At 35.5% G+C, this 24,686-nt stretch overlaps 1 protein-coding gene across 1 annotated transcript in view; it reads left to right on the top strand.

Annotated features, from left to right (window-relative positions):
• LRRC7 (leucine rich repeat containing 7) overlaps nt 1–23,639 on the top strand; it is a 414,541-nt gene extending 390,902 nt beyond the window's left edge. The window contains 3 exon segments of the mRNA XM_006191023.3: nt 11,226–11,300; nt 21,145–21,235; nt 23,346–23,639. Coding sequence (XP_006191085.3) covers nt 11,226–11,300; nt 21,145–21,235; nt 23,346–23,407 — 228 coding nt within the window. The 3' untranslated portion in view covers nt 23,408–23,639.
• The last annotated feature ends 1,047 nt before the right edge of the window (nt 23,640–24,686 follow it).

The following is a 24,686-nucleotide window of genomic DNA, read 5'->3' on the forward strand; positions in this document are numbered from 1 at the left end:
TAAAATTAAAGCCCAAATGCATAGAGAACTATATTAGTTGCTAGAGTTAAATATTACTTATATTCTGTCTGCTGCATCATTTTAGCCACTTAGCATGGAACAAAATAAGCTGAACATCTGACAGAAACTCGTGTGGGAAAGGATTTAGAGACTTTTTAGGTTTGTTGCTATTCATTGGAAAAATGTGAGACTTTTTGATCAAAATATGAAAGCACTGAAATTAGTTTATAAATAATATCCTATGTACTAACTAACAAGAATTGACAGGTCCATCAATGAGGGAAAGTTAATTACTGAGGGTCAAAAAGATCATTGGGAAAAGTGTGAAATCTTTCGTATTCCATTTATAAAGTTACTACCATAAGTTTTAAAGTGGTATTCCAGGGACCTCATAGTATTTCTAGTTTCTGCTTGAAAATGTTGTAACCAACTAGAATTCATGAAAATATTATGAAGCCAAATTAACAGAAATAAAACAAAATGAAAATAAATAAAAAGTAATATCTTCCTTTTCTGTGCCTATAGCAATATAGTTTAACTTTTTAAACTTTGCCCATATAACATTTGAGCTATATCTCAATTATATGTTTTTAATAACAATTTACCCATTTTTTCCCCATTTCACCCCCAACGTTGCTCTATGCTGGGGGAGGAGAGGTGCATTTTGTCTCCTCGTACTGGCTTCCAAAAAGTCACTAGTAAGCAAAACATAGAATCTACATATCCCTTCCAGGCAGGCAGACAGCAGGGCTTCAATTTTTGTAGTTTATGTTTGTCTATAAAGTCAGTTCTTCTAAATGCAGAACCAGAGAGAGGATTTTTGTACAAGTGGTTAATTGAAGAATTGTGCTCAGGTAAAATCTATAAGGGAATGAGGACTCCAGGAAGAGCAGGCGAAGAAATTGGGCAAGGATAGGGATTTAGTGAAAACCTGGTCAAACAGGGTGCTCGTGGTACCACAGAGTTGTCTCACCTTGAACAGGAAAGCAGCCTTTTGGGCCCTGGTATCCGTCATTGGCTGCAGGGGGAGGAGCATAACCTTCCCAGCATTTCCCAGTAAGAAGGCTCCAGGCTGAGGGTAATTTTCAAAAGATGCGTTAGATGTGAGCTGTCAGCAGCTCGTGCAGGATGAGAGCACCAATCCGATGAAGGGAATCGGGGCAGGTCCCCAGAGGTGTCCGGGATACTACCATGAAAACAATGGATTTTTTTTTTCATCTTTCAAACTGAAAGTACTTCAGTACCAGCAGTTCTGGTACGCTTTTATCTATGAGAAGAACTGCCCTGGAGCCCAAGTGCTTTCCACCGCAGCATCTAACGGAGCGGGACTGCCAAAGCACCTGATACTTCAGTGTGGGGCTGAAATTGGCTGTGTCAGGTCTTTTTTTTCTGACATTTAAATCTTTTTTTAAATCCTTCTGATTTTCTGATTAACTTTTCTTTAAAAAAAAAAAAAAAGACACTGCTCTGTTCTGCAAATAGTAATCACTGAGTTAAATCTGGGTTCTTGGGTAGCTAAAGAAAGTGGTTTACAAAATGAGATTGATCAGGAGCAGAGATAGAGTGAACACCCTTAGATGAGAAAAAAAAAGAAAGCCAGGTAACGATAGGTAAAATCAGAGAAATGTAAGACAAATAAAAAAGAAACTAAAGTAACTGCAAAACAATATTATTGTGTCATTTTTCTCTTTCGGGTGTGTGAAGAAGTCAGGAGAACTCAAAGAGCTGATTCTTAAGTTCTGTAAATTCCAACTTAAATCCTCCCTAAGATCCTTTGAATGAGTTGAGGGAAAGCCACAAATAGATGAGAATAGATTTCCAGACACCAAGTTAATCTAGAACTATGCTGGAAAGTTGCACTCTTAGATCAGAATTTATAGTGTGTTATTTTTTTAAATTATATATATATATATATGAAATTAAATATAATAAAATATATTTTTAATATATTTTTAAAATAAAGCCAGAGTTATATTAAGCAGTAATAACAGTTTAGGATTACTGCATAAGGTACAAAATTACAAATATACATCTGTTTAATTGCCTATAATCTTTATAATATAATTAGTGGTGTTGTGCATGGTCTTAGTAACCAATTCTATTTGTTTTAAGTACAGTGGAGTAGAAATTACCTCCTATATTTGAAACCTAGTTAATCAAACCCCATCACTAGACACAAACCGTATACCCATAACAAAGCACCATCATTTAACCTCTGAGGACATTTATTAATAGAAAATGGGAAGTGTTGGCCTCAACATTAAAATGAATAAAGAATCCTATCTCAAATTTGTGTTTGTCTCTTTGCTTACTGAAGCACACTAAGATCTCTTTGTTTACTGAGAGATAAAAATCACACATTCATTTTATTCCTTACTGTAAAGAAATGTTTCTGCCTTGACTCTGAATGACTTAGTAGGATACCTCGACTAAAGTGTAAGATTTGCGTATTCCTATACTGCAAGGAAGACCCCACAATATGTTTGGTTTTGTATGACTTGCACACACCAGCTGGGGTGGTGCCAGTTCTCTGAAAGTGTCCATCTCTGAGTCATAAGATGAGAGTGATCAGAGAGAGACTCAAGAGCCACTTTCAGTTAGGTACCTTCTGCTGATTGTGAGCTGCTTTCCTTTCATTCATCAGCCAGATGATGATCTCAGTGCTCTTGCCCTGGGCGACCTGATCACCATCCTTTAAAATTGTCATGCATTCTTAGTCTCAGATGTGTACACCACAAAGTCTTTCTTCTTTAACTTATACCTCTTACAGAATTAGACAGATAATAAATGAAAACATTGTCACTATAAACATTCAAATAATGTAGAAATATAAAGACTAAAACGAAGAGGGGAGAACTCCCTTTCGCTCTACCCTGCACTGCCAGGGCACAGCCTTGGCCACTTTGTCAGTCAGCGTATCAGGAATTCACAACACGAATGTCTTCTGGGCATTTTGCCACTGGCCTTTTTGACCTCCTGATTTCACTACCATCCCTAAGCAACACTTCCAGCGTGGTCTGACTCCGCAGTGTGTTGGCCATTAAATAAAACCATATTGAATCTAAACGAACCATACTCTGAGTATAGCTTACAACAGAATAATTTTTCATTTTAAAAAAACTTATTTTAGCAAAAGTGACAAAAAGAGGTTTGACTGAATTCTTCACTTTGCAATTCATTATTTTGAAATGGTACAGATAGTGTCAAAAAAATTCTATAACTGAAGGGGCTTTGAGGGAGCCTGCGGGGATGATAATCAGAAAGCTGATTACTGGTACTATTTTAGGAACAGCTAGGAAGGAGAATTCACAGCCACCTACAGTTGCCGACTCCTGTTTTTAATGGTTTCTACTATTTTATGCTATGTATGAAGCTAAGAAGAAAAGCCAGTAGGGGCTCTGAGAGAATCAGAAAACCGTAGGAAGCTCAGCAATCTGAATATTCACCTCCAGTTGAGGTCTTCTATTAAATACAGGCTTTAACGAGTTCATTAAATAAAAGAAATGGAAAATATTTATTCTGTTTCTTCCAAAGAGGCAAGACATCTGGAAAGACAGTATGTGAAAGAGTGTGATCCTTTACTTTTAAAAAGAAATATGAAAATCAAATGAGAGAAAACTTTTTTAAGCTTAAGAATTTTACCAAGAAACAAATAGGAAGCAAAGGTACTTTCAGTCACAAGATGCAGACTCTCAGAGATTTTTAATTGTTCAGTAATAACTGGAATCCTGGAGCAGTTAATAAAAGGAAAATTATAATTATAATTCCTACAGGAATACCTCAGAGATCCTGGAGTTCAGTTCTCGCTGCAATAAAGCAAATAGTGCAATAAAGCGAGTCCCACAAATTTTGTGGTTTCCTAGTTATGTTTACACTATATTGTAGTTTATTAAGTGTGCGATAGCATTATGTCTAAAAAACAATGTACATACCTTAATTAAAAATATTTTATTGCTGAAAAAATACTAACCATCATCCGAGACTTCAGCAAGTTGCAGTAGGAACATCAAAGGTCACTGATCACAGATCACCATACAAATAGAATAATAAAGGAAAAGCTTTAAATATTGCAAGAATTAACAAATTGTGACACAGAAACACGAAGTGAGCAAATACTGTTGGAAAAATGGCACTGATAGACTTGCTTGACACAGCATTGCCACAGACTTTCAATGTGTTAAATATGCAGTAACTGCAAAGTTCAATAAAGTGAAGTGAGTTTTGCCTTTATAAAGTGACCAAATCCAAACATAATTCTAGCTCTTATATTCAGATTTCCCAAAAGAAAATAGTGCATGATGATCAGCATCAAACCGTATTAAAAAAAAAAAAAATCTGTTTGACAAAAAATAGTCAACTTGTGATTTCTAACAGGACTCTCAGATAAAAGGGAATAAACCACTCACTTTCGGAATGCTTTTATCAAATCAGACAGGCTGTGCCTTAAAAACTATATATGTATGTGTGTATACATATATGCATATTATATTTTTTGGCCACTAAACAAACCTTTGCAGTGACATAAAGGAATGATGCAAGTGTATTTCTTCTGTTAGGATCACTCCACGTTATTGTCACTGGAATATTTGTGAAAGAGAGTTTGGAATCCCTCTAAATATCTGTGCATAAAATTTTTGTGAAATTTTTAGAGGTTGTACAGTTGTACAATTTTTATTTATACCTCTGTCTTTTGAGGCTCAAATACTGTAAGTTTCTAAAGCAATTCTACCTTCTGCTCATCTTCTGTGGTTTTTACACGTCATTGTTTCATCAGCTAAAGTTAGTCATACATTGATGCATCGTATTCAGCTGCCATTGCCCCGTTTTTTCCCCTCTTTCTCTCCTATCTTTCCCTCTCCCCTTTTCTCCCTCTCTCTTCTCCTTTAGTTTCTAATGGCCGTAAGATAAACCTCTTCTCTTGCTGCATGTAAATTCCTCAGTTAAGGTAGCAAATCTTTCAAAGTCTATGATTTGACACTCAGCAATTACCTTGAAATATTTCAGCATCACACTTTTAATTCATAAAGAGGAAAACTATCAATAATCCCTTTATTCTTGATTTGCCAAGTCATCTAATAATCACAGGGATTAAATAAATACAGTCTACTGTGTGTGTATAACGCTGCTTCTGTGAGCCACCACACAGCTTCATATTAACTTTGCCCAATTCATGAAAAAAAATATTTGCCACATTTTTGGCAAAAAATAAGTTTCCCCTTACAAGCTATTAAATCGATGGCTGTGTTTGCTATTTTTATGAGTTAGTCTCTTCTCCAGAAACACTCTTTGAACTTTTATAATTATATGAAAACCTGGAATATCATATTCTATAATATTTAACCAGTGTGTTTTGAATTGTAACTGTAATAGTATGCAATTTTTATTTGAAGTATGGCTTTCCTAGAAACCAATTTCTTAGCGTCGACTAAAGCCAAGGTTTTTCAGAATTTTAAAGAAAAGCATATTTCACACATTGAAGCTGCAATTCCCTTAAGACAAGTTCTATTTTGGTGTCTACATTTACAATAGCTGAGACTGTCACAGTCATTCACCTTCATCGTTAAAAAGCCATATAAAGTTCCTTTCTCCTCTAAAGTTAGAAAGTTAAATGTTGGTCTTGTAGGCTAACTTTCTGAGTCCTTCAAGGTTTATGTCCAGAGGTATAGAGGCTAGGCAACCAGTAAGACAAGTTCAGATCTTAACACTGTGAAAACTTCCCATACTCATCCTTTTTCAGAATTACTTGTGAAAAGTAAAACTTTTAAAAAAAAACCTATCATGAGTACTTTTGGAAAAACCCTTTATGACTTGCATGAAGACTGGTTTGAAAAATGGAGAAGAAATGTGAAACAGCAACAGCTCATGCCCGTCTGTAGCCTCCAGCCAGCGCTCTCTGAATTAGTTTTGGTTCAAACCATGGGGGTCACTGTGATGAATGAGTCCACGAGGTCTGTGTCCATCTCAGTCACACCCAGATATTGGTGTCCGAGGGGAGGAAAGACTTGCATTCTTTGGAAAGGAATACAACATTTATCTTGTTCTCTTGTGAGAGGCCCTCTAGAGATGGTGCTCAGGGAAGACAATTATTCTGTCAAACCACTGAGGAACATGAAAGCTGGTCGTGAGGTGCAACACGTTAGAAAAATATACCCAGAAATGCCATAAGCCATTAACTAGATTCTAGCCCATTGCTATAGTACTGATGCTCCTGATTTGGAGCTACCAAAGGAATTAGCCTCTAAAAGTCACTAAGAACAATCAGAAAACCCTCTTATTGGGGCCCAAGTCCACTACTGAGAGTAAACAATAATTGGGGCCACCGTCACTGAGAGCTACCACTAGGAAACCACAGATGATATAGGAGAGATTTTCCAGCCCTCTTTCCCTCCTCTTACCCAAATAAAAGATTCAAATCCTCTTATCTGCTGGGAATTCAAGGGAAAGATAAACATTGGCCTTTGCACATACTCTAGACTAAGAGTAAAGAAGAATTTCCTAACAATAAATCTGGTACAGTTGGGAGACTTAGAAATCCCTCCATGAGGGCTTTGCTGGGTAGAAAGACCTTGGATTGTAGCTCAACCTTCAGACTTTGAATAATTATGGTTACATTTATTGACCCTATCCTGAAGACCCTCCGCTGTACTAAGCATCTTGTATGTATTCAATCTAAAAACTATGAGGTATAAACCATTATTATACCCACTTTATGGATGAGGAAAAGTTAAGTACCCAAACTTAACTTGCCCAAGGTCACCAATTTATAAATGGTGAACACAGACAGGCTAACTCCAGAGCTATGCTCTTACTCACTTCTTACACTACATAGTAAGCAAGATGTGTTAGCCACATCCTAACCCTAGCACCTGTGAATGTGTTACGTTACATGGCAAAAGGGATTTACAGGTGAGATTAAATTGCGAAATTTGAGATGAGATTTTCCTGGATCCAGGTAGGGCCAATCTAATCACACGGGTCCTTAAAAACAGAATCTTTTGTTGGCCGTGGTCAGAGGCCATGGTCAGAAGGAGATGTGAATGTAGAAGAATGGTCAGAGAGACACACGATTGCTGACTTTGAAGATGGAAAAAGGGAACCATGAGCCTAGGAATGTGGACACTTCCTAAAAAGCTGAAAAAGGCAAGGAAGCAGTTTCCCCAGGAAATTCCCGGAAATAATGCAGCCCTGCCAACCACACCTTTGTTGTAGCCCAGTGAGAACTGACTTAGATGTCTGACCTAAGTTTGTGGTAACTTATTACAGCAGCAGCAAAAATACAAACAAACAAGAAAAAAAAACATCTAATACACACTACTCACTGGGAAAGAGTTACTGAGGTATTTCCTTTCCTTGGGCAAAATGGTTTTGCAATAGCCTTAGGTACATAGGTGGTTTCACCAGTTTGAATGTATTGCATGATAGCCTGTCCCACATTTAACATTCTGCCAGACGTTACAAGAAATGAGCATATGGTAGATCTTGCCAACAGTTATAAAATTGATCAGATGCCATGGTTTGGATCTTTGATACACACAAGATGGCTCACTGCTGTTTGGAAGTTAGGAGATGGCTTTTTACCAAACAGAAGGATGTTATTGTTCTAATTTTCAGAATATGAATAGTCTAATGATAACGATTTCTCACCAAAATCTGTCACTAGTGTCAAAGTATGCTTTGAAGTGTCAGAATAAAATGATTTGCTGAAGGGTGACACAGTGCTACAATGAACTTTTTCAAAACAGTGTCAAAGTTTTCATTATTTCTCATCAATATTCATCATAACAGAAACCACAAAATGGGTTCAGAGTTATTTAGTCTGTTTCATATGGCACTGTTTATATACATAAATACAGTGCAAAATCAGGGCACTGGCCTTTTCAGGCAGTCTTTTGGGAAGCATTCCACCTCCACAGATAATGAATGCTACGGACCCTTATCAAACGTAACACACTCATTGCTTCCTATCCATTTCGACTAATGTGGCCATATGCTGGCTGATAGGACATACATATAGAAAAAAAGGAAACCATACCAATAGGCAGTAGCAATTTCTTTGTTGATAAAATTTATTGATTGAAAAGAAATATTAAAGCTTTAGAAAATAGCAATAAATGCTCCAGAAGACTCAGGTCACCATAAGGGTAAGCTTCAAAGCGAGCCCTCGGAACAGCGGTTGAATCCCGCAGAGCTTTGTGATGGATGAAATTAAACCTGCCACAGACGCTACATTTGTATTCTTTCAGCAGTCAGGTTGTGGAGTGTTGCTAGTTCCTCTCAGCACTGCAGATAGGAGGACCATAATTTAGCTCCTATGGTCTGGATTCATACAAACATTATTAAAACTGTTGCCATAAAATGAGTTGATGAAAGGCAATCAAAATTAACTAGGTAGCACAGACTGACTGCTGGGATAAAGTAATAGTCAGAACAACGTCACCTTCAGCACCCAGAGATGCAGAGCTTGTTTTGGGCAATAGTGTCAATTGCCCTGTGTACAGAGACCCCAGGAGCAAAGGGGGGACCACCAGGGGGACTGCATACACATACGGTGTCCTGGATTGATGGAGTATGAGAGTTATGTGCCCAGCTTGAAAAGGGCTGTTGAGATTCTATTCATTTTCATAGTCAGTGCCATTCACTGTCCAGTGGTTTCAACATTGTGCCTTATTTAACTGTCTTTTTCAAACAACCAGTTTTCCTTCTGAATTGACCATTTGTACAACTGAACTGACTAAACTAGCTGTTTGAACAGCACTACAAATAGTAGCACCATTAATCTAAATTTCTTAACTTTTTGTTACTGTTTTCTTAATGCTATAAGTAGTGTCTAATTATTGTAGAAAAATTAGAAAACACAGATCAGCAAAAATAAATAAATTATATACATATATGTGTATATATAATGTCTCATTACCCAGTACAACCACTGCTCATGTTTAGGAGTATATCCTTTCAGATACTTCCCCATACAAATACACAGATAAACATATTTCAGCAAAAATAGTATTATACCACACACACTGTTTCATAACTAGCTTGTTTTGCTAAGCACTAGAGTACTTTTATATCGCCATCCAGAACTCCATTTTAAATGACCACATAACATTCTATTGTATAGATTTACCATCATTTATTTAATCAATTCCCTGTTATTATTTAGGTGTGGTTTGTAAGTTTTATTATTACAAATAATTCTATGATGAATATATTAGTAAATATATGTTGCACACTTACGCAGTTATTTCCTTAAGATAAATTCCAGAAGTCTAATTACTCGTTAAAGTTGTGCAGTTTTCTTAACATGTTGATGCCTATCTGTAGTTTCAATTTTGAGAAGGAAAACATTAAAATCAGAAAGATAAACATCATTCAGCAGCCTTAAATTAATGTTTCATAAAAATCTGAAATGCTAAATTAAAACATATAGAAATATTTTAATGAGGTTTTGTTTGTTAAACCATTTACACATTCACACACACATATACATACACAAAGTTATCAGCTGAAGTGAGAGTCATTAAGTTTACAGATCAACAAATGAAATTATTTTCTAAATAACAGGCAGAGACATTAAAATACTATCTTCTATTAATACTTAGGAATTTAAAATAGTAATAAGAGCTGTATTGGTATAATTCACATACCGTAAAATTCACTCTTTTAAAGTGTACAATTAAATGGTTTTTCATATATTCACAGAATTGTGCAACCATAGCCACTATCTAATTTCAAATCCCTTTTATTACCTCAGAAAGAAATATGTACATGTTGTCATTTCCTGGTCCCCTGCTTCCAGCCCCTAGCAGACACTAATCTGCTTTCTGTTTCTATGTATTTGCCTCTTCTTGATATTTCACATAAATGGAATCATACAACGTGTAGCCTTTTGTGACTGGCTTCTTTCACTTAGCATAGTGTTTTCAAGGTTCAGTCAGTGTCCTCAGTGCTTCATTCTTTCTATTGCCAAATAATATTCCACTGAATAGATACACATTTTGTGTATCCACTCCTCATTTCATTCTTAGAATGTCAATTAATATCTTGTCCCCATCATGTTTAAAATACTTCAGTGGCTCCCCAAACTGATAAGGTTGTCTACTAAAAGCCCATCTTGACCTGGCCATAACTACTTGGGGGGGGGGGGGTTGATCTGATCTCCCAACCCCTTCTGCTCAAATCCTTCCACAACCACTGCAGTCATAATAGGACTACTTGCAGTGTCCTGAGTGCAGCAGGACTTTTGTATGTGCTGTCCCTTGTATGCAGAATTCCCTTCCTTATCTGTGTGGATGCCTTTTGCTTGTCCTTTATGATTCAGCTGCCAGACATCTCCTCCTCTTGGAAGCCCCAACACATTAAAGATAAGCTGAATGCAACATTTTAAATAATCTGTTATACTTCTGTCATAATTAGAAGCCCTGACACTAAAGATAAACTGGATGCAACTTTTCAAATATATATTACAACACTTGTCCCATCATTTTATAATTGTTGGTCTTCTTGACTTTTATCCTACCATATTGTGAGCTCATTGAAGCCAAAAATTATACTCTGTATATCTCAATAACACTAGCATTCAATGCCTACCATATGGTAGACCTTCAATAAATGTTTGCTTTGTATACATGGCCAGCAAAATTAATTTGACTTTTCTATAAACTAAATCAATTTTGGAATTTTGTAACTATGTATACATAAACTTTATATTTAAAATTCATGTCTGAATTTTCTTATGTTTAATTTGTTCATTCTATTTTAAAATTCTCAGTAACATAAGAAGTAATAATCATTAAAATAAACCAGTATTATATGTAATTCTAGTAAAGTTTTTAAAGTGTACATTGAATTTACAATCTATCAAATAGGAGACATTTTCAATGATGGGTAACTTAGGAAAGTTTCGAAAGTTGTACAAAAGATGGTTTAGCATCATATTTCAAATTATTTAAAAAATTAAGAATATGCCATGAAATTAATTTATAAATCAGAAGTACACTTTAAAAACAAAATGAGCTTTTTTAATGCAAGTAAAGATGTTGCTTGTCTTAAACTTAGAGAGTGGTGCCTTGCTTAAAATACTATAATAATCTTACTATAATAATCTTTGAAGCTTGCATGTGTAAACTTTTTAATGTTTTCACTGTTTTCTGTGTGAATGAAAAGTTTTGTAAGTAAGCCTAGGTCTTGAAAATATAATCCTAACCTCTGTTACTTCTGACTTATAGGGTATCTTTGTTACTAGGGTTCAGCCTGATGGACCAGCATCCAACCTGCTGCAGCCCGGTGATAAGATCCTTCAGGTAAGACAGATTAAAAGCAGTGCTTTCCAATGCCAACACTGCAGCAAATATGCACACATGTTATTAAGTTGAATGACTTGACTTAAACGATTGAAAGTAAGTTCTTCTTACATTTCTTATTTGCCCTTATTATTTGGAGGTTGAGAGTCAGATCAGAAACCAATTCAGTCTGCTACAATCCTGTATTCCCAGTACTTGGCACATGGCAGATGTCCTGCATATTTTTGTTTAAATGAATGGTATTATTTGATAATGTAAGAAGAATCGATACATACAAGAATCTATGCATAGTTATCAAGTATAAGTAAGAATATCGAAGTACCCAAATAGAGTATGTATGTGATTTTAGATAAGGGAGAAAGGACTGATCCATATGTAATTTCTTACAAGTAAGCTTATTGCTGTTTGAATAATATGAAATACGTGGTTATAGCTCTCCAATCTCCCTGTTCAGATGTTTGAACACAAGTTCAGCTGTATATAAGGTGGTCTTTTTAAATGTTTTGTGTGCTGGTGGGGAGGGTGTAGCTCAGTGGTAGAGTGTGTGTTTAGCACGCACAAGGTCCTGGGTTCAATTCCCAGTACCTCTAGTTAACAATAATAATAAAATATAAAAATAAATAAATAAACCTAATTAACCCCCCACCACAAAAGTAAATAAATAAACAGATGTATTATGTGATGGGAAAAGATGTTTCTCTAACTTAAAGCTCTGCATATCAGAAAAGGGTCGCTCCAGTGCACAGTTAGTTATAGATGCTTACTATAGCCTCATCCATTTTGCATTCTTTGTCCTTTCTGAATTCAATTCCACTTAATCATTTCCTACATCACAGGGAAAGGCTCTTAAGTACCGTCAATTTATTTAAGACTGAATATTTTGACTTAACCTCCCCACCCCCCCGCAGAAATTTCCCATTATGTAACTGGTTGGAACTGTCTAACATTGTAGAGATTTGATCATCTGCAGAAATTATAAAAATGGTTCAACATAATAAACAAGATGTAAGGACACTGGGAAGACAGGATGCGTGAGAAAGTAGCCTTCTAGTCAGGTGGTTCCAAAGGTTCCACTCAGCTCATCTCTGAGATCTTTTACCTCATTATTTATTGAACTGTCTCAAAAAATCCTAGAAAAGTAGAAGCCCTATATATAATATAGATAGATGATAGATAAACTGCCTTAACATTTTATTCTCACAAATATTTTAAACTAATTAGCAAGATCATGAAAATTCAAGTCTTCAAAAATAGTAATTATCTGAAAAGACTAAGAGTTGCCTCAGCCTGTGGCAATATCAGTAGAAATACCATCCAAAACGTCCAAGTCCATTCCATTCAGGCAGAAAACCAAGCCAGCAGTAGTTCTTTGGAGTCAAAACATTGAAACAAAAAAAGACATATAAAATAATTTTTAAAATTTCTCTACCACTTTATCAAAGTTCTATATTTTTAATTGCCTAGCTAGCCCTTTGAGCTTAAGCATTTTATATCATGTCTGTAGAACTCACACTCATTATGTGTAGAATGAACTGTGGTTTATACTACATCTGAGATCTTCCTGCTCAAAAATTCAATTTTATCAATTTCCTGTGGAAAACAGCCTAGAACAATTGACAATGTAACTCCTTAACACTTGACACATGCTTCTGTTTAGCAAAGGAAATGGCTAGTTTTTTTAGTTTTTTTGTTTTTGTTTTCCTCTCTACTGAATTTCAAAGAGATCATCTTGAGTCTGTAAAAAGTGAAGCCGGTTAATCTCAGATCTCTGATGTCTTAGAATGCCAGGCTGAGTAGAGAAGCATTCCAGAGCTTGAGACAAGTTTGGGGAGTTGCCTTCATCCATGATAGAATAAAAGAAAGATTTTCCCCTCCAGATTCAGGAAATAAATATACTTAAATGGCTATAAAAAAAATGTTATACGGACATAGATGATGTAGATACAGATGTAGATATCCTGCAGAAGGGGAAGGAGAATGAAGGTAATATCTAGTTGCAGGGGTTAGAACACTCCTGGCTGTGAAATTCCAGAAGGGTGCAGTGTGGGGAAACTGGGCTTTAGTGTTTCTAGTCCGTGAGAGGTAGCGAGCAACAGCAAGGGGCACAGAGGAACGAACTCCTAACGCAAGAACTAAGGAGAAACTATAAGCCTGTCGGTTAAAAGCCACAGAAACTGCAGAAGAACTGCACCTGCTTGTCTCTTCTCTCCACAAACGACTATCAAGGATGTAACCTTTTATTTTTGGCAACAGAACTCATTTGTGTCTAATACAATAAAATCAAAGTCCATTTTCAGTGAAAGAAAAATACACATAGGCCTTAGTCAAATAAATGGCTGTATTTACAGTTTCATTCATACCAGTCAAAAAGCACAAGTGGCCAATTGTACTCTCTGAAGGAAACAAAAATGGCTAATAATTCAAAGCTGAAATCATTGCCAATATCAGATGCTAAGAAAGCAAATTATATTCTTGTCTCTTGATAACACTGGGACTTTCAGTTTAAAGAGCACTGGGAAAAATGAGTTTGCAACGTTGAGTTATCTGTCACTTACAAGATCGTTAGAATATATCCTTCCTGGAGAAAATTTACTTACAAAATATAATGACAATTTAAAACCTGGAAAATCAAGGGAAAAGGGAAAAAACTAAAAAAACAACGATTGAGCAGCCTATTTAAGTGATGGCAGTTACTCGGTTTGATCTAACTCAGTAGTAGCAACAGCAAAAGAGACAGACCCTCCCCAAATTTCCTTCAAACCCAGAATATATTATGTAAGAGCCATCTTTCTTTTTCTGTAACTCTTTTTACCTACTAGTCTCTTCTTATTCTGCTATGGTATTCTGAGGCATGTTATTTGAATACAGGAAGGGATGGTGTTAATTAAAACATATTCACATAATTCTTCTGTCATTTTACTCTTCATTTTCCTAGAATAGATACTATAACTAATGAGCATATTCTCATGCTTAGCACAGGAAGTCATTTTGCTTTAAGAAACTATGGCTTGAAATCTGTGCTGGGGGAACTGACCTCTCACAGCCTTGCCTTAAGCAGAATTCTAGAAGAGTGAGAGAGAACAAGTGAAGGCACATGGACCATAAATAATAATGTTATTCAGCTTAACCATGTGAATCTGCTGATATTTGACCAATTTTAAGTGGAAGTTTTGTTGGTTAACATCATAGTCTACTTTTTACTAACATTCTTTCCAGTTAAAAAAATTCAGTCTAATTCCTTATACAGTTTACAATTTAAAACATCTTTAAATATAGGAAACTCTTAATTACAGTATCCTCTGCTGAAAAGATGAATAGACTGGAAAAAAAAGAATATACTGTACTTGAGAGTTAACATGACTCACAGTTACAGCCTACAGTTCACTTGTAAATACGTTGTGTTCTATTTTATCATGGTAGTCAACCTCATCCTCCTCCTCATTTACCTGCCCCCTTCCCTAGACAAGAGCCTAGCTTTGGCAGAAGAGAAATCAAATGATTTATAATCAGTTTATGACATCCATATTTTACCAGTCATCAAAATAGACTTTTCTAATATAAAGTATATTAATATGATACCCAATTGAAGATAATTTCATCTGTCTTGGAATTTCTAATCCAAAATCTATTCCTAGTCTGTGGCTATATCTTTAAGATACCAAAATAGAATAATCAAAGAGATGATAATTCAGACAAACCAGATATTTCCCTTTTTATCTACTCTTGAAATACCTTGGTCCTGCAATTCATATAGACAAGTCAAGAAACCACTATCAACAAATACATCTGTCAAGTTTCAGTTCATTGCTGGTAGGTTGGGTCAGAGCAGGACATCAAGAGGGTTTCCGCTTGGTGGAGCAGGAGTTGCTCCAGGCTAAACAGAGAGAAAAGGAGGCTGACTAAGAGGAGGAGTGCCTGTGGGCTAGACTTTCGGGGCAGAGGTGAGAGGCTTGGAACCGGGGAGTATGGAGTCTGAGAGGGGAGAGGGATCACAGGGGTGAAGAAGGAAAACCCTACGGTTTTAAAGTTTCTCACTGAGTTGCAGAATTCAGACATGCACGTGGCTTGGCATAGGGATGCGATGGAGAAGGAGATAGTGAGTTACAGCTTTCAAGGCACAGAATGTGAAAAGAAAGTTTAGACATCCCAGAAGTCTAAATGAAATGTGTCCGTGGATGGCTGGGTCAGTTGTGTACAGACATACGGTGCCGTATCTGTATACAACCACTGAATTACATCTTCCTGGTCTGAATGGGAGTTTTACACCTCTTTAAATGACCAGTGCTGTGGTTAGCTGCTAACAATATTATCTTACTTAGCTAAAGTTTATTTACCCAACAACTTCAAACAAACAAAATGCTTTTGAGAAGCCATAATTACTGTCACAAAACCCACGCAGTAAATCGCTTGCCTTTAATTAGTAAGAGAGACTTTATTTCATACTTGCAGTCTTTTGCCTAGTTTTCCAGACCACCAAGAAGAAAGCCTCTGGATCCAGACACATTGCCAGAAGCAAGAAGTCATAGCCAACAGCTTCACTGTCCAGGAAAAGAGAGGAACATCTTTAAAAAAAAAAAAAAAATTCAAAAAGTACAGCAGGGTCATTCAGTACAGTGTTTCCCAATGGAATCCCTTAAGATATCTTTTTGAAATAGAATTTCTTACTCAAGTAAGTTGCAAGGCCACCTCAGATTCTATCTCTTGTTTCAGAATTTCACAATATTCTAAGTCTAGTCTGTGGCTGTAAGAAGAGCCTGGGAAATCTTACAAACTTATATTTCCCAATATGTTTAAGCATACAACCCTCTTAAGCAACATCAATCAAACACTTCCACAGAACACACTTTGGGAACTGTTTCTTATCAAAGCAACTAACTAGGTTCACAGCTTTATCCCAAAGATTGTTCATGTTCATAATTATTATCATGAGTCCATTAAGAATGGGTTACAGGATGTTTATTTCTCTAAATTTTAAAAAATTTCTCCCCAAGAGGACAACCAAAAGCCAGATTATGGTTAGAATGAAGTGTGGGACCCCTAAAGAAATGAACTTAAAATATTTGGAAACTTCACTAAAACATTTCCCAAAAAGGCTAAAAAAGTGAACACTTCTCTACAGTTGATCTTATTTGGTGGTTGAAAATCAAAAACATCGGAAAGGCTGAGGGAAAGGTGGGCAGGGGGAGTAGGTTGGGGGCGGGGGGATTCAGTATCATGTAACTCGGTGTTCAGAGACATTATTGCTTATAATGATATATTTGAAAAAAATTTAAATAGTTTAGTTAGAAGACAACCAAAAATAATTTTTTTAATGTGTATGGTTTTATACACTAGAGTTTCACTGCATATCTATTTCCAGTTGGTTTATTCATAATGTATACAGTTCAGCACAGATAACTAACAGTGATTGAGCAAATACTTCTGCAAATCAAAAAAATAATATTGAGGTACTAAGTAAAACATAAAAGCCAATAAATACAAGTTCATTAAGCTGGTTCTAACTTCCATAATTTGGCTGAAATAAAAATAACATTACTTAAGCACCCATGTTCTGTCACTTATAACACACAGTGACCACGCGAGGTATTTGTTGTTGACAGAAGTTAAATAATTTATTTCAGCTTCTTCCATTATGCAATACTGATTTGATTGGAGCAAATTTTACTGATAGCATCATATTCATCCCATTACTATTTACTGATTTGGAAAACATGGGTTAAATGCCCACTATGTACAAAGTGTTGTGCCAAGCAGTGTGAACAGTGTAATAGGGAATGTAACTGTTTCTGCCTTCACACAGTCTAGCTCAGGGGAGTAGACATGTCCAAAACTGCACAGAGCAGAGACAGGAAAAATACTGAATTCAAACACGTAGTTAAAAATCAATTCCCAGTCTGCCTTCCTTTAACAGCAAGTTCTCCACCAAAATAGAGACCAACCTGGCTGAAAAGAGTCCCCTGAAAATGAGAGGTTGATTGTGCAGTTCTTTTCGTGGTAAAATAAAAGAAATAAAGTGTAGTTTATTGGAGAACTGCTTGCAAACCAAGATAGGGAATTCATTTGTTAGAGATGTTCATTCAATACATTTGATAAGAAGAAAACAGTCATTTTAAAATCAAAGCAGACAAGAAAGGTAACTATCTTCTGGATTACTATGTATTATCAGTTCCATGCCTGAATTTCTATATAAATAATAGACAAAGTCTTCAGTTCAGTCTTTTCTATCTTGCCATCTCTTGTTTTGTTTTTTTTTTGAGCCTAAATTCATGAAACATTCAAACTACAGTACATGTGTGCACCAGACAGAAGAAAAATTCTTATCTATGTTTTATTCCATGAAGGATTTTTAATACTGCAGTAAAAGTCACTAAGACTTCAAACTTTCTCACATTTAAAAAGTGCAAAGTAAATTTTTCTTGGGAACTGTAAGAATTTAAGGCCTGTAGTTCAGATTCTTAATAGAAAGGAAAAATTTTCAAGTGACTTGGCATACAGTCAATGTAGTATTGATTATACAGTGTGCTCAGCTCTAAAAATATCCTAATATTTAATGAGAGTGCTCTGGCAGATCAAAATTCTGCAGCGGGAATTAATTCCAGGAAGCTAATGTGAAACATAATTATAATTACCTAAGATTCTCACTGTTTGGTCTAATAATGTCTGTCTGTCAGGGTTAGAAGAGATGAAGACTTTCCCTGCAGATCTGATTTGGTTGCTGGTACTTTTCTGTTTTCCCTCATCCCAAGGACTATAGACATTCAAAATACAAGGTTACTAATGTATATCTAACATATAAAATACATGTGTCCTGGCCCTTTAAATATTTGTCCTTTAAGGTGAGTTCAAATCATCCTCAAATCACATACCAAGTCTCTAATCCCATTTTTCTTCTGGATTCTAAAAAAGAATCCTGCTGTCTTGACTGGATAATCCCACCAACTTTGTGGCCAAGCCTTCTCAGAAACTACTTTTTTAATATAAAGCTTTGAATAATAAGAATACAACAAAATTCCTGGGAGAATTACAGCGTCCTCTGGAGAAATCTGTAGTATAAACACTCATAATTTATCCACTTAACCAAACATTTACCAGAAGAAAATGAAAGATAAATCCAGGAAGGAACAAGAGGATGAAATCCAGAAGCCAAGTATGTTTTACAGTGAATTGATGAGCTGTAATTGCAAAGCTCTACTTTTTGTTGGAATTGCAAATATTATTTTCATTAACCCTCCATCTTTTCATGTCCAAATCATGAAAAAGGGCAATTAAAATTAAAAAAACATTTTGTGGCACAGATGTCAAGTGGAATTAAAACAACAAAGGATATATTCTGGAAATAACATAAAAATTATAGTAATATGATCATCTGTACTTTGAAATCAGCTAAAGCCAGAAACTCATTAATTATATATTCTTGAAGCATAAAATTTTCAGGATATCTTTTCTTTCCTAGATTGTTTTCTTATTAGCTTCATTTTGACTTAATAAGCCATTTATTTCTCATTTTTCATAAAGTTGCTATTTCCTCAAAATTGCACGTGTTTTATTATAATCCATGATAGACCCTGTGTTTATATAAAACATGTATGTAGCCAAATGTGGCAATATATTTTAAAATGTTACTAATTTAGCATTTATTCTTCAGATCATCTTTGCATTTATACTAAATGTATATTCAAAATATCAAATGCATAAATGTAGGTTCCCAGGCAGCCCCTAGTTGTGGTCTTTTAAATAGGTCTCTTGAGATTCACCAAAGCTCTGATTTAGATCCAAAACATTTCTGGGGACTAGAATTACAGGTAGAGTCCTAATGTTTATTTGACTCAGTGATCTAATTTACCAACCTGCTTATTTCCTACTGGGAAATCGGCTCTTTATTTGTGTCTCCAACTACATAACTCTCATTTGTACTTACAAAGCATGAAAACTAAAAGCTGATGTTTTAAAGCGATGTTAAAAGCTAATTTATACAAGGGGTCTCTCTAGCCTTGAATTGGAACCTGGACTTTGGGTTTGACATCTTGAAGCCTGGTTTATTGGAAATGTGGAAACAGACCCAGATTCGAGACCAGAATCAATCTAGCTATACTTTTCCCTGTTCTTTCCTCTGTGCTGCAGAAAGCTAGGTTAATTGGAACACCTAGAAAATACTTGATCCCCTTGGATTTCTTGCTCCCTTTGTGAGCACTCTACCCTGATCCCCTTCAGGATGACCCTTTCTAGTTCTCCTCCTCCCAGTTTTCCTGTCCCTCTAGCCCCTCAACGCATTGTTCTCAGGAGAATCTTTGTTCTTTAGTTCAGTCGTCAGGCTAGAGCCAGCTTTCTGCCATCCTCTAGCAGGAAGGAGTTGGCTCTGTTTCACCTTTCCTTCCCTCACTTCTGACAGATTTTCCTAGATGCCCAGGTTGGCAGGTCAGTTCTGCTCTACACATCCAAACCGCAACCCCATCCTGCCCGTCTAGCTAGATTTCCCTTCTTCCACAATGCTCCCTTTGAAAGGTATGTTCTGATAACCCTCTCGGTGTTCTGTGTGGTAAATACCAGACTACAGTCAAAGCTAACCGCTGTTGCGATGCTGCCCCTCTGCCCTCCTTCCTGAACTCCAGTCTCTTATTTCTAAATGCACGATCAACATTTTCCTTGCTTGTGTTGCCAGTACCACTAACTCTGCTGTCTCGCCAACTAAGCCTGTTGTTTCGCTGAGGTTTCCACTTTCCATTCATGGCAGGACAGTTTGATTCTTGCTTGTTCCTTACACCCTTATCCAATCAGTTGACAAATTTATAGATTCTACCCTAAAAGTTTTCTCCTTTTTAACCTATTCCCTCTCAGGGCTCCTAGCACAGCCCTACCAGGTAGTCTGACCAGTCTTTCTATTTTTCAAAGAGAAAGCTCATATAGGGGTTAAGCTAGTAGGTGATATAGCAATAATTTTTAAGGGAAAAATGTTCATTATTTTACCATGAGGTGCATTGTTAGCGCAGTAGGTAGCGCGTCAGTCCCATATTTTACCATGATCAGTGAAACATCAGTTCAGATCACTGGAAGCAATTGCAGAGTTGTTATTTCAGTGAAGCATTGTGAGAAATAAGAAGGAATATTATGGTATCAGATGAGTCGGCCCTCCCTGTATGTTCTCACTCACGTTGCTTGGCCTCTCTGAGGTGCAACTCTTTCATTTATAAAATAACAGGATTAGCCTAGACCACACAGAAATTAATTCATTTCCAGATGGAATTGGGAACCACCGGTTTAAATAATGAATATATTTGCATTTAGCAATGAGGGAAATAAAAATAGTATTTTTTAATATAAAAGTGTATAAATTAAGAAATTTTCAGTGAGTCAAAAATAACATTTAACTATAGTATATGTTTTGCATGAGTGAAATATTTGACATCATCCATAAAGATGATGGATTTACAACAGTGATTATATGACAAAAAAGGCAATGGTCCTATGGACACTTACGAACCATCTCCATTAAGTTCCTGCAAAAACAAAACAAATTAGAACAACAACAGAACAGCTACCATATTTCAAGTGTATCTATCTGTTCATCACCAGTGTATCTCCATGATTAGCACATGGCTGGGACTGTACCAGGATGACCCTAGGTAGGAAATACTAGATACTTGATAAATATTTGTTGAATTAATAAATTGAGTTGAAACTGGGTGAGATTAATTAGTTGTTTCCATAGTTATAATACTATTGTGAATTTTAAAAACACGTAACTTTTGGTTGCTCAGTACTCCCTTGAATCTTATTATTAAAACAATGATAAAGTGATAAACAAGTATCCTGTATTGATTGTCCTGTTTTATTTGTGTGTTTACAGGCAAATGGACATAGTTTTGTACATATGGAACATGAAAAAGCTGTATTACTACTGAAGAGTTTCCAGAACACAGTAGACCTAGTTATTCAACGTGAGCTTACTGTCTAAATATTTTTTATAAATAGTGAAGATACGTCTAGCCAGACCTAATGTTCAAAAATAAATTTATACATAGAAACAAATTTTGCCAATTGCTGGACCAATGGCAAACATTAGTGCCAAATGTATAAGACTATATGTTAGCACTGATCATCCTTAAAAATGTTAACTATATAAATATGATGTTCATGTGGTTATGTATTAGTTTTAATTGTCAGCCTCTGGCTGTGCATTGGTGCAGTTTTGTTTTTGTTTCTGTTTTTGTTTTTAATCAAATAAGTTTCTTCTTGAAGTGGATTTCATATAATTTTGGAGCACGGAAGCACACACAAGCTCTTTACGAATTCTGCTCTCCATCAGAAACACTGCCTCAAAGTTGTATATGCCTTTATATAGAAAACACAAATATGAAGAGTTATAATTCCCATAAAATATTTCTAGCACAAGGTATATGTTGGCATATATACAAAAAGAGTATAGAGAAAAACAATATTTTCATAAACTAAACATCTCGGATTGAGAAAGAAAATATATCTTAAAATAAGACTTTACTATATTGAATCTTTTTCAATAAAAATTACATGATAATGCCTTATGAGAGTAACTGTACATATGGTATAAAGTGTTTATATTTGGTTCCATATTCATTTGCTAAATTCTCATAACACAGAGTGAAATATTTCATAAATTAGCCATTTATCTCTGGGACCTGAATAAAAATAGTACAAACTAATTTGTTCAATGCCTTTAGTTAATTACAACATATGAAGAGTTAAGAAGCAGACTAAAGGTCATTGTAGATAAATCTTTTTCACCACAAATTTAAGCAGTGAATGATGGGTGGCAGGAAAGGTATTGCTTTATTTCTTTCAAGTTTATGTTGATTATAAACTGTAGCCCCTGTGATTTCTTTACTTGTAAATGTGGAATTTATTTGTGTGTTGCTTTATCTAATTTGCTACTTTTAAATCATTTTAAATGAGTTCGGGGGATTGATAAAATTTATCATTAAGAAAAACTGTTGTTAGAGAAAGCTATGGTGGGTGATAAAACAAACTTTGGTATTTAAATATGAAACTTCAAATATAATTTCTCAGAGCCATGGTCTATCTGTATTATTAATTTCAGTGCCTGTTTTTGTGAGCAGAAATAGAGAAAATACTTTTTTCCCCAAAAAGTTTCAAAGTCTATAATATCAAATTCTGTCTCACTGAAGAGGAAGACAAGCATATTCAATATAGAATTAGTTATTTTTACATTGGAACTGTTTTCCTCTGTAAATGATCAAAATTAATTTTATAATCCTTTAAAAATATTTCTTTTATATATTAGTCATTAATTTGATTAAAATGTTCATTTGAAATTCCAGAATAATTTCCCAGAGTTCATTGTATGCATTCTCTCTCATATTTTCACATAGCTCTTTTTTTTAAATATTTATAATGAATTTACATGCTACTGTCCCAATTGTTTTGTTAGGATTTTCACAATAGTGTCACATAGTGATGTCACCAAAGCTCTGAGAGTAATATTTGTAAGTTAACTGTTTTATGGGGACATTGAAAATACTGTATTTTTGTAGGGTCTATTAAAATGAGTGTCACTTATTAGAAGTACAGTGGTATTTTTTTGGCAATAGAATTTGTCACTTAAGCTAAATGATACTTCACTTTATAGATGATGCACTAATTTTGATGTTGCTTTATGTCAGGGTGACATTATACCATGATTTTATAGGCTTTGACATTTAGCAAATGATTAAATGACTGGCCAATTTAATATGCTTCCCAGAAGTAACTTTTAAATGCATTTAAATATTTAGATAGCTTCTGATGAGAAATGTCTTTCAGAGCCTAATTTTCTTTGTCAAAAACTCACACTAAACCACCATACCCAGACACTATTATAGGATGATCATCATTAATCAAGTTAGAGGCCCTCACCGGCCTCACAAGATCAAGCAGAGGAAAAACAAACTCATGGGTGTAGTTTAGTGGCAATGAAGCACCTCAGAGTATCCCATTAGTTTTGTTTAATCTTTTGTGGGAGAGGTGGGAGCAGAGCCAGATAAAGGACTTCCCAAGTCTTTTTTCTTATGTCAGGTCTCCACATCCAACCCAGGGCTTCAGAAGATGCTTCTGAGGCCAAGCTGAGAGGATCGTGATCCTAGTAAACACCTCTGCCACTCCTGATGTGACAGCATTGTCTTGGGCCATGCTTTAATGCTTCTTGTTCTCAGGATGAGGAAAAGAGAAAAGGGATCTCTGACCAACTGGGAAAGAAATGTGCCAAAGCCCCTCATTGTCAATTGTACTGCCATGCTGCGTACTGAGAAAAGGCAGGTAATAATGAAAAGAGGCATTTTTTTTTAGGTTGACTAAAAAATGAAAAATCACTAATCAGTTAATAGGGAAAAAACATAATTCATTCCACAGGTGAACCAAAACCAATGATTCACTGATTTCTCAGCATTGGCTTTTTTGGAATAACTGGTTTTGCTGTCTGAAATTTTAGAATCTGGTTTATGTTAACAAAAACAACACAAAAGTTAAAGGTGTGCGTTTAAAAAAAGGAAATTCAATAACCACAAAAAAGGAGTGGAATTCATGATGACTCCAATAGACTCAGCTTAGTCTTTGATTTTTATTGGGATCTTTTAGCTGAGGAAGCTCTCTGTACCTGACAGCTCAGTAAGACAGAACAGAGGAGAATGAGAAAAATCAAAGGTGGAAGGAATAAGGATTGAAAATTATTAGTAGAATTGCTGCAGATTTGCAAAACAAATAGACATTAGGGGACAACTTTTAAAACTATTTACACGGTTTATCACTCATAGTGACAAAAGCTCTCTTATGATAATTCTAGCCTTCCAGACAACACAAGCTACCTAAACAAACAAAACAATTTCAAAGTATAAAGGCACTTTTGACAAGGAATATTGAAAGTCAATATGACATACAAATATTTCCATCAGGCTAATTTATTGCTCATTGAAACCTATAAAATATATGTGCCCGAGGTAGTAAGAACTGTAATTACATAAAATGTCAGATTATCTTGGTTGTTTCTGGGGCTTATGTTGGATTACCACCTCCAAGATCGAAAGCAGTTTTAAAGAGGGGGTGACAAGTCAGCATTAATTTGTTCTTAATCTTAAGGATGATTACACACATATCACAAACATAGTGACTTTTTAAAAGTAGGACTGAAATATTCTTTACCAGGTGAGCTAAGGAGAGAGGATATTCAGAAAGAGAAACACTTTGAAGAAATTAGTTTTATATATTCAAATATTAAGTGAGAAGTATCCCAATTTGCCAAAATGATTGACGAAGGAAGGCAGAAAAAAAATTTTACTTTTAATCATAAAATCGATTTAATATCTCCACCACAATTGAGAGCTTTGGAAAACATAGTGTGTTTGCCAACTTGTCTTTCAATTG

This window comes from Camelus ferus, chromosome 13, assembly GCF_009834535.1.
Source record: "Camelus ferus isolate YT-003-E chromosome 13, BCGSAC_Cfer_1.0, whole genome shotgun sequence".
NCBI lineage: Eukaryota > Metazoa > Chordata > Mammalia > Artiodactyla > Camelidae > Camelus > Camelus ferus.